The 11214-nt window shown below is 52.9% G+C and overlaps 1 protein-coding gene across 4 annotated transcripts; it reads left to right on the plus strand.

Annotated features, from left to right (window-relative positions):
* The first annotated feature begins 3432 nt into the window (after positions 1-3432).
* Repin1 (replication initiator 1) lies at positions 3433-8482 on the plus strand. 4 transcript variants are annotated; one of them, XM_052173664.1, is made up of 3 exons: positions 3433-3555; positions 4291-4485; positions 5718-8482. In XM_052173664.1, the coding sequence occupies exons 2-3, from the start codon at positions 4332-4334 to the stop codon at positions 7376-7378; spliced, it is 1815 nt and encodes a 604-aa protein (XP_052029624.1). In that variant the 5' UTR covers positions 3433-3555; positions 4291-4331; the 3' UTR covers positions 7379-8482. The 4 variants fall into 4 exon arrangements, with proteins under 4 accessions (XP_052029624.1, XP_052029625.1, XP_052029627.1 ...); XM_052173665.1 differs by having other exon boundaries at positions 5721-8482; XM_052173667.1 differs by having other exon boundaries at positions 3467-3555; positions 4362-4485.
* The last annotated feature ends 2732 nt before the right edge of the window (positions 8483-11214 follow it).

The raw sequence follows: 11214 nt of genomic DNA on the forward strand, positions 1-11214 counted from the left end.
TGGCAGAGGACTGGACTGCTGATATCCTGACAACAAAGATTGGACTTGCTCCCAAAGAACTATTTCTAAACAGGTTTATTTTTCCTGTGTCCTAATAACTTTCTTTCCCACTACCTCTGGTGGGCGGTAGGCTAGAGGGGATGTTGAACCCTTACTAAAGATGGTTGAAAAAAATTATGCCTACAGCCAGGTAACTCAAAATAAAGACCAGGCTCTTCCAGAAGAGACAGTGGACCTCCCAGAGCCCTCCAGTGGGCGGTCAGCCCGGTCTGGCCCTGTGCCGTTCTAGTAAACATGTCAAATGCTGGGACATTCCACATTAGGCCAGGTCGCTTGACCATTTGTCTGGCTGCTGGACTGTGTCCTCCGTCTCTGACAGGCTTCTTGTACAGGCTGAAGCCCCCAACTCCAAGGCCTTGCATTTCTGACCAGCACAAAGGCTCAGGAACCCTTGCCCAAGTCCTTGCCATTCATCCCCTTGCAGAGTCAAGGCTAGCGTTCTGTTTCTTTAATTAGGTCAGAAGTAAGGACAGGCACATCTAGTGCATGGAGGTGATTGGGGGAACAGGGTATTTCCTTTACAAGTAGGGAGAAAAGGAATGCTTTAGGGCAGTGGTTCTCAACCTTTCTAATCCCGTGACCTTTTAGCACAGTTCCTTATGTTGTGGTGACCTTCAAGCATAAAATCATATTCATTGCTATTTCTTAACTGTAATTTTACTACTGTCATGACTCGCAATGTAAATATTGGATATGTGACTCTGAAGGGGGTTGAGATTCACAGATTGAGAACACTGGTTTAGGGCGGGCCTTGTTTAAGAAAGGAGAAGGGCTGATCGAAGATGAAGGTGTCTCTGTGTGTGAATTCTGCTTGAGGGACTCTTGCATGAATGTAGTGAACAACCGCCGTGATCCAGAGGCATCCATCTGTACACACATTAACCACGTGCAGTTTACATTTCACTGGGCCCTGCACCGTAGTGCTCTCCCCACATGTAAAATGGCAGTGGTTAGAGGCTGGGGGTGCACTCTGCCGTGTTCCCACCACCCACCATGCAGCTGTGTGGCCCCAGTAAGCCTCTGACCGTCTCCCAGGCTCAGAATGCCATTTGTAAAGTGAGGAGCAAAGGGTCCGTTTCATAGGGCTGCTGTGGGGATGAAATGAGCTGTGTGTGAGAAGACTTTATCACCACACGGTCGGAAAAATCGAGGGTGTAAGCATCCCTGCATAACATGCAAGTGAAACCGGCGGGCCTTACTGCATGTGGGTCTTACTGAATGTTCTTCTGCAACTGTTGTGCTGGACACATGCCCGGCCAATGCCCTTCCATATTTGTGGTGAGGGAAGCTCTACGATCTCAGCTGTACCTTATGGGAAGTGTGAATGGTCTGTGTGCAGCCCGCATACCAAGGACTCCTCAGCATAAGGCGAAGTACGACTCAAAGAGTGCAGAGATGCACACCTCCACTCTCTCAAGCACAGACAGCTTTCATAACATTGACACACTCTAAAGTTCATGTGGAAAAACAGTGGAGCAATTCTAGACAAGAAAATTGAAAATCAAAACAAGACAGAATCACTGTAGGGAATACTGGAAGCATGACTGTTAGAACCCACCCTCTGCAGGGAAACCATCAGCATAAAAGAGTCCAAACACAAATGGAAAGGTGGACACTAGAAAGAACAGGATGGGAAGGTTTTAGCACATAAAACCAAAATTTTATCACTTCAAAAATTAACGTTGCTGAGTGAGGTGGGCATGCCTGCAATCCCAGCGCTTCGGAGACAGGCACCCCGGTTCGGGTATGAGGCCTGTGGGGTGCACATAGTGAGACATTGCTTCCCACATCCTCCCCAAAAGAACAATCTTTTTGGTAAAATATTTTCCACATACATGACAAATGAACACCTTTATGTATGAAATCTATCCTTAAGAGCCAGGCAGTGGTGGCGCACGCCTGTAATCCCAGCACTTGGGAGGCAGAGACAGGCAGATGTCTGAGTTCGAGGCCAGCCTGGTCTACAGAGTGAGTTCCAGGACAGCCAGGACTACACAGAGAAACCCTGTCTCGAAAAAAAAAAAGAAAAAGAAAAGAAAAGAAAAAAGAAAGAAAGAAAAAAAGAAATCTAGCCTTAAACACGAGCAAATAGAAAATCAGGCAAAGATAAATTAAATTCTCAAAAGTCATAGAATAAACTGGTAAAAAAAAAAATCACATAAAAGAAAAAATCCAGGAAACCAGCAATCCAAGAAACAAAAACTGTCATTTTAATTAAATTTAATTAAATTTTCTAAAATAAATTTTTGGAAAATAGCCCATGTTGTCAAGGGAATGGGAAGATGGTCATTTCTCAGGGAAAACTAATAAGTCTTGGGTGATCATTTAAAAATATATACCTTGTCTCTTACCATCTGTTTCTACCTCCAAAAGTTTGATTCTGGGAAGGGGCAATGAGACATTAATCTATAAGGATATAGGAACAATATGCAATCTATTTGGGTATTTACGCAGCCATTAAAATATATGAAAGAATATATGAGAGAATAATAAAATAGGAGACGACTTAAATCGTAAGTGAAGAGCTAGCATAGGGATTGATTACCCCCGGCTTCCCCAATATAAAATACTATTCAGAACACATTTTGAGTATGTCAAAGTACCGAATAGAGGGCTAGATGACCCTCTATTTCCTATATATGGGAGATATTTTAAAAATGTTTTAAAAGTAATTGTACAATTCAAAACTTGTCTCTGTCGCAAGCATGAAAGGACATGAAACTGCACTGCTCTGGGAACTCCAAGATGGAGTTCTTTTGGAAAGCCAGGGCCACCTGCTAGTGGGTGGTGAGTCATCACCACAGCCTTGCACCTGCCTCGGCAGACGCTGGCTGCTGTGTCCCTCCGAGGGTAAATGATGCACGTGTGCCAACAGCCACCTGGGTCCGGCCTGCATCTCTAGAGCTCAGGCAACCCGGGATCTTAGAGTCGCAGAATTCACAGTTGCGGGCCATTCATTCTCCGTCCAGATGCTGTGGTGCTGCGTTGCAGCCCCAAGGGCTCGACGCCAGGAGAACTGTTGGTGCCCTGTCTAGTTCCCCTCGGCTCCGAGTCTTTAAAAAGCCAGTAAGCGTGGACCAGACGCAGTGACCACAGCCTGGCCACAAGGTGGCCCAAGGGCGAGCATCCTCTGTGGGGGCAGAGGGTTAGGAAACTGTAGCTCCTGCCCGTGGTCAAACTAGAGCTGGTGGCTGCCATGGCGACGGAGCAGGGGCCCCTCCCTGGCCTCGTGCGGGAGCGAGAGAGCAGCTGGGTGACCTGGCCCGCCCCGCCCCCAGGCCGCGGCCGCCTAGCCGAGACTGACCCTCTGCAGCTCCTGTAGTCACGTGGAGCTGGGAACCCGGCGCGTGTGGGGGGGGGGGAGGTTGGGGACGGGCCTGGCAGTTGTGAACTCGAACCTGCCGCTGTCGCTGCTGCGGGGCGGGGAACCGGCCGCAGACGCCGGCCTGGTGCTCTGTGGATGGGCCCCGCGTCTCTGCAGGGCACGCCGGAGAGGTATGGATCGAGTAGGGGCGCAGGGGCCACCGAGGGCGTGCGGGGGCAGCTCCACCTGTGGGGCGCGTGGCCGTGAGGGTGTGCGGCTGTGGGGTTCGCGCGCGCGCGCGCTGTGTGGAGGCGGGGGAGTGTGGCGGCGCCTGGCGAGCGCACCTGCGCACAGGCTCCGCGGGCTGCGCGGTGCGTGGGACCCGAGATGGCCCGCTGGCTGGTCCGAACGAACGGGTCCAGCGAGCCAGCGAATGTGGACGGGGGACACGCACCGATACAAAGGGGGAGTGTGTGGGCCTGCTGCTACCCGGGGCTGCCGCCACCCCGGGCTGCCCTAGATGCCCAGGGGATTCTGGCGAGTCCTGGGCACTCTGGCGTTCTCTGCGTCGGGAAACAGGCCTGGAATTTATGTTGTGAGGAGAGTGGGGGCAGGGGAGTCCAGAGTTACTACTGCCTAGGCAGCCCTTTGGCCACCGAGAAAGAGCCTTGCTACAGATGGAGGATTCTTCTGTGGCCCCTACCCAGGCGAGGAGGTGGCCCCCCAAGTCAGCACTGCGCTTCCTTAGCGAAGGGTCATATTCATGCCTTATTTAGTTCAGTGTCCGCCAGGTCATTCTGCCGGGCTGGGCATGGAGTTTAAGGCTGAACCTTGCAGCCTTGAATCTGGGAGGCACTGGGTGAGGACACAAGCCTGCCCTGGCAGAGCGCAGGGCCTCACACTCGGTTTTTCCCTCCCTTCCCCAGGTAAGGCTGGCCTCTCAGTAGTTAGAGGTCTGAGCTCTGCCATGGGGCTAGGGATGACTTTGTTTTTACAGTTTTCTCTGACACCCGGGGGCTACCGAAGTGTGGGACGAAGCAGGCGCTGCAGCCGAAGTATCCTCAGGAACATCCCCAGAAGGAGTTGGAAAAAGCCTCACCCTCAGCTCTGCAGTCTTCAGGGTAGAGTTTGGCCTCTCCTGTGCCCTCAAACCGACCCATAGCCCCAGCGCTCATGTCTCCTATACTTGCAGGACAGGGACGCACCGGGGAAGGAATGCATTCTCATATCATGGAGTCTTACCTGGGTTGAGGTGGGGGTGGGGTGGTTGGTGGTTTGATGGGGTTGTGAGTCATGTCTGTAGTCCCCCAAAAGAGCGCAGGTTGTAAAGGCATTTAGGAGGTTGTCTGGACAGTGGCCATGAGCAGACATGAAAGGTCCCTGGGAAGTCTTACTGCCACCCCTGAGCTGACTCTGTGTAGGAGGCTCTCAGGAATCTGGGCTCCCCTGTGGGAAATAGCTGAAGATGGGGCAGTCCTTGGCCCGGTTTGGGCAGGACCAGGCAAGGGACAGAGATTACAATCTCTTCTTCCCACCCCTCTCCTTACCCCAGCAATCCCCAGCACCCCTAAGAGGTGCTGAGCCAGGGTTCCCCCTCACGCCAGGGGAGGGGCAGCAGACTGTGGGTGTTCCTTGGATTGAGAAGTGCTTTCCTTCCCCCTCCCCCTCAATGTCCCAATTGCAATTGCTTGGGCGTGGGTGGAGGAGGGCTGGCAGGCGGAATGTGGGTAGTCTGGACAGGTGGTGGCCTGGCATTAGTCTGTGCTAGTTGAGGCCCTTGCCCACCCCTGGGTCTGAAGAAAGGCTGTTCTCACGTGCCCTCCAGGCTTAGAGCTGAGCCAGGGAGGCTGAAGGTACCTTCTTCAAGGTTTTACTGGGTGGTTTTGAGGAGATCTCTGCACATCTAGGTGTTAATGAGGAGCACACATTGGCCTGGGTGTTCACAAGATCCTGCCCCCAGCTTTGGTTTGCTAGTGGTTTACAGTGTCACCTCAGGCAAGTCCTACCACCATTTTATGCCTCAAACTTTGTGTCAAGTAGGGAGCTGTGGTGTGGTAGAAGGAAGTGCCTGCCCAGGGCAAGGCAGCAGTGGGGGGTTGTAATAGGCAGGGTACAGAAGGAAGATTCAAGAATATTTTCTGTAAGTCCTGACACAAGGTAGATACTATGGGAGAATCCCAAGGAATATTAACATGTCTTCCTTCTGGAAGTTTCCAGGACAATGAAGATACAAAAATATTACATAAGATAGAGCAGTGATGGCAGTTTCTAGAGGGACGCTTTCTTCTCCCATGGGGCTGGAAGGGAGAAACTGGGGTTAGTTCCTGCAGTGATTGTGCTTTTCTACCCTCAGCAGAGGAAGCACCGATGCTGGAGCAGCGCTACAGGGGCCCCACAGCCATGGGCCCAGCCCAGCCCTGGCTCTTTTCTGGGCCCTCCCAGGAGCCCTCCCAGCCCAACAGAGGGTTGAGATACCAGGGCAAATCAGTAGCTCACCCAGGAGGCCAAGCCCCAGGCAAGGTCCATCGTTGTGCCCACTGTCGGAAGCGCTTCCCAGGCTGGTTGGCCCTGTGGCTTCACGCTCGGAGGTGCCAGGCCCGGCTGCCTCTGTCCTGCCAGGAATGCAACCAGCGCTTTCGCCACGCCCCCTTCTTAGCGCTGCATCTTCAGGTCCATGCTTCTGCAGTCCCTGACCAGGGTTTCACCTGCCACCTATGTGGGCATAGCTTCAGAGGCTGGGTAGCCCTGGTTCTGCACCTGCGGGCGCACTCAGCTTCAGAGCGGCCCATCACTTGTCCTGGATGCGACAGACGCTTCTGGCGACAAAAACTGCTTCGAGCTCACCTGCGGAGGTGCCAGCCCCCTGTTCCTGAGGCCCGGCCCTTCATATGCGGCAACTGTGGCAGGAGCTTTGCCCAATGGGACCAGCTGGTTGTTCACAAGCGGGTGCACGTGGCTGAGGCCCTGGAGGAGGCAGCAGCCCAGGCCCTGGGTCCTCGCCCGCGGGGGCGTCCTGCTGTGACTGCTCCCAGGCCTGGTGGAGACGCTGTGGACCGCCCCTTCCAGTGTGCCTGCTGCGGCAAGCGCTTCCGCCACAAGCCCAACCTGATCGCCCACCGCCGGGTGCACACTGGCGAGCGACCACACCAGTGCCCAGAGTGCGGGAAGCGTTTCACCAACAAGCCCTACCTGACCTCGCACCGGCGCATACATACCGGCGAGAAGCCCTACCCATGCACCGAGTGTGGCCGCCGCTTCCGCCACAAACCCAACCTGTTGTCGCACAGCAAAATCCACAAGCGCTCGGAGGTCTCAGCACAGGCTGGCCCGCACACCAGGAGTCACCAGATTGCAGCAGAGCCTACAGCACAACTGGCACTTGGGGTGCCCCTGGGCTCCCCGCAGAGCCCAGCTGAGGCACCTGCGCCCCTGCATAGCTGCACCGACTGCGGCCGCAGCTTCCGGCTGGAGCGCTTCCTGCGGCTACACCAGAGGCAGCACACAGGGGAGAGGCCCTTCGCCTGCACCGAGTGTGGCAAGAACTTTGGCAAGAAGACCCACCTGGTGGCACACTCACGCGTGCACTCCGGCGAGCGTCCCTTCGCCTGTGAGGAGTGTGGTCGCCGTTTCTCACAGGGCAGCCACCTGGCAGCCCACCGGCGTGACCACGCACCGGAGAGGCCCTTCGTGTGCCCGGACTGCGGCAAGGCTTTCCGCCACAAGCCCTACCTGGCCGCGCACCGACGCATCCACACAGGCGAGAAGCCCTATGTGTGTCCCGACTGTGGCAAAGCTTTCAGTCAGAAGTCCAACCTGGTGTCCCACCGGCGCATCCACACAGGTGAGCGGCCCTACGCCTGCCCCGACTGTGATCGAAGCTTCAGCCAGAAGTCCAACCTTATCACACACCGGAAGAGCCACATCCGGGATGGCGCCTTCTGCTGTGCCATCTGCGGCCAGACCTTTGATGATGAGGACCGACTCTTGATGCACCAGAAGAAGCACGATGCCTGAGGGGCAGCAGGCCTAGGGGGACAGGCTTGCATGCCCTTGGCAACAGGGTGTCGGTGGCCCGGGTGGGGTGCCTACACTGACACACTGACCCCGCTAGAGGATCAGGTGAAGATCCCGGAGGGATAGAGGAGACAGTGATCTGGGCTCTGTTTGGGAATGGACTTTCCCCAGGTATCCAGGGAACCCATTTTAGAATTTGGGGACCTGACTTTGAGCTAGTTGGCCCGCATCTGGTTTTTCTAAGGGTCAACTCAGACTGCCCTGTACCCTGGAAAAATAGCAATAGCAGCCCCACCTACCTTTACGTCCTCAACTAGCCACCAGTGGGAAGGGGGCCATCCCATCCTCTGGTGTTAACGCCTTAATGTCCCCAGTCTTTACTATGAGTTACTTCAGGTCATTTTTTTTTTCTTTTGGAAGTGGGTGTGGTATAGTCATTATTAAATGAATCCTGGGGCAGGGAAGATGGGCTGGTTGGCTGCATCTTGGTGAACCTGCTGGCTTGTTAGAACAGCATCAGAGGTGAGGCTGAGCTGTTTCTTTTCTTCTTCTTTTTCTTTTCTTTTTTTTTTTTTAACCAGACCTCTTCTGCAATGCCTCCTGCTAAGGTACCCAGATGTGTAGTGATCTACCCGTGGCTGGCAATTCCATCTGTTTCTTGTATATTATCCTCCAGGGACATTCATTTACTCTTGCACCAGCCTGCCATCTCTCTATCTGCCTGCTCTACCCCAAGTGTAGGCCTTCCTGGTGGTTTTGTTTGAACCCCTGACCCTCCCCAACTCTTCTCAGAGCCTCAGGGGTTATGTGAAAGACTAGCTAGGGTTTGGCTGCAGGAAAGGTCCTGGGTAGATTTTCTTTTTAAGGTTTGCAGGGTGTGGATGCCAGCCTCTACCCGTGCGCCTGGGTGCTAGGTACTGTTCCCTCCAGAAGGCACCACTTCTACTGTAGGCAAGTCTAATTGTTAGACATTCTTTCTGGTGATCATTGAAGTCTGCTCTCCTATGACTTCTGCCTACTGGGTCTTGTTTTGTTCCTTGGATGGAAAATGAACCGTTTACCCTCCTTTACAAACTAGAGAATAAAGCTTTGGTTTTAGAACTAGTGGCTGGTGGCAGTCTTTTCTGTGAGAGCTGTGGTGATGGGGCGGAAGAAGCACTCTGCTTCCTAAAACAGCATCAGGCATGGGCTTGGAAAGCAGCCGAGTCAGTTCTCTGTATTCCCTCCCAGTCCTCGCTGGAGGCAGAGGTAGGCACACCCAGATTTGAGCAAATTCTGTGTGCTTGGCAAAAGCACCAGAAAACAAGGATGTTTATTTTGGGGCCAAGGTCTTGGACTATCATTGCTTTTCTCACCACTTCAGCCTCCATGTCACATCATGAGAGCCTCGTTTGAAGGGTGGTGGACCTTACATGCTTTGGTTACATCTGTAGTCTCATCAGGGCATTGTGAGAAAGGGAAAAGCAGCAAAGATAGCTTTCAGTTCACACATCCCCCAGCACTGATTACAGATCCACACAGACATGAGCTCAGCCTTTTCTGGGGTCAGCGCAGTCAGCAGGCCCAAGCTCAGGTACTGGTGGGTTTTTTTTTCCCAGTCTGGCAGGCCTCCCTGCCTCCCTGGTTGGTCTGCAGTGTGCAGATCTGTCATGGATAGCACACACACAGCTGGCTGCTATTCTTGTCGGGCGCCTACAGACCCTCCCTCCGCCTGTCATCTCTGCATCAATCTCCAGAGTAGTATAGAAGAATAACTATTTGTTTTGTGAATGGACTTTGCCAAGTTCTGTCTGATCCCACCCGACGGGCTGCTCTGCGTGGTCTTGCTCTCCCTTCAAAGTCATGTAAACACCTGCACATGGTCCTGGAATGCTGAGCCTCAGGTTTGTCTGTTCCTGCCCCCTTTTATCTTGAAGGGTGTGTGTGTGTGTGTGTGTGTTGGGTTTGCCTTCATGTATGCTTGTGTACATGTATACCTGGTACCTATGGAGGCCAGACCAGGAGAGGGTATTGGACTCCCTGGAACTGGAGTTATATATGATTCTGAGCTACCATGTGAATTCTAAGAATCAAACCCACGTCCTCTGCAAGAACATCATGTGCTCCTAACTGCTGAGCCGTCTGTCTCTCCAGCTCACCCTTTCAGCCTTGACCACCACTGTATTAAAAATAAATGAGTGCTGGTTTTGGTTACATAATAACTGGGTCCAGGGAGATGGCTCAGTTTGTAGAACATACATGGCTGCAAGCACGAAGACTGGAGTGTGGCTTTCCAGTATGTGGGTCACAGTTGTAATCCCACAGGTACTGGGATCCCAGTATCTTGCTGGTCATCTCAGCCCAGCCTACTTGATGAAGTTCCGGCCAACTAGAGACCTTTTCTCAAACAAGATGGAAGGTGCCTGAAGATGCATGATGTGACCCCTGACCTTCACATGCACCCCCATACACACATTTTATAATGTAGACTGTATGTATATATATATGTACATCAACACATAGTTTGCTTTTTATTTATTTATTTTATTTTTTTGAGATGGTCTAATACAGCTCCAGGCTGGCCTTGAACACACTATCTCATGTATAAGGGAGGCCAGCCTTCACCTACTGTGCTCCATTCTTTCCATGCCTGAAACAGCCTTGGTCCTGAATGCCAGTCTGGAGAGTCACTCTAGATTGGAAGTGCTGTTCCTGGGCCACACTAGCTGGTGGAGGATCTGTCTGAAACTAGAATGCTGCTCGGGGAGGTAGGAATGAAAATCCAGAAAGGAACATACGCAGGTGGAAAAGCCTATTCATCTATTTCACAGGCAAACACACCAAAGCCCAGAAACAAATGCCTTGTGATTACTGCACATGAACTGAGTGGAAAGTGGCAGGACCTCGGCCCCGGTTCCCACTGTGCTTTACAGCTCCACAGCGGCTGGGCCTAGAGGCCTGATCACTTATAGACTGGTGCCATGGTTAGGGTCGAGGGACATCCACCTTGATCCCAAATGTACCTCCAAAGTAGCTTTGGAGAGAAAATACATTTTCTCTCCAGTTGACCCTATTGTGATTACCGAGCTGTGGCCAAACTCAAGGCAGAGGTGGGAGGAATTCCTATCAGATGTATAGGAAATTGTGGGAATGAAAACACTTTCACTGGAGGTGTTTGAGAACCAATCCTCCTTGGTAGTTTGGACCTGATTAGCAGCTAGAAGATATTTCACTCAACTGAACCTTACTGCACAGTGAAATTAGATGTGGTTGGGTAACCTCTTTAGACCTGTTTTCTCAGCTAGAAAAAGCTCCTCTGAATGCAGTGATTTCCAAAGTCACTCGCAAACAGCTCCAAACATTTATCATGACTCAGTGTGGTCTGCTGATGTGCCGGTTGGCACATCACTCACTCACGAGGCACAAGGGCCCTGCAAGGTGCAACAGGCAAGTGTGAGCAATGCCACCTAAACACAGCTTTCAGGGAGTAATGAAAAAGAGCCACAATAAAGTATACGTACTCTCCAGAGGGCTCCTAAAAGTGGTGTATTCAGTGTGGCCCGCGATGGCTTCCAAGCAAGGACACCAAATGGCACCTCGCTACCGCGGTACCCCGCACCTGTGCCACGAGTTCAGATGCCAATGCGCGCTTGTGCGGGAGTCAGAGCGCTCCAAGGTGGGCAGATCAGAGGCACCCGGTGGACCGGCACAGCAACGACGCGCTGTCGTGGGGCACAGAGCGTCGGGGACCACCTCTCCCGCCCCAGTAGTGTTTAGCTCTCTGATTCAGAGCTTAGGGCCGCGCGGCCTCTGGCGAGGTCAGACCCCGGCTATTGGCTCCGGAGAACAAAGGGGCC

This window comes from Apodemus sylvaticus, chromosome 2 (assembly GCF_947179515.1).
Source record: "Apodemus sylvaticus chromosome 2, mApoSyl1.1, whole genome shotgun sequence".
NCBI classification, from domain to species: Eukaryota; Metazoa; Chordata; class Mammalia; order Rodentia; family Muridae; genus Apodemus; species Apodemus sylvaticus.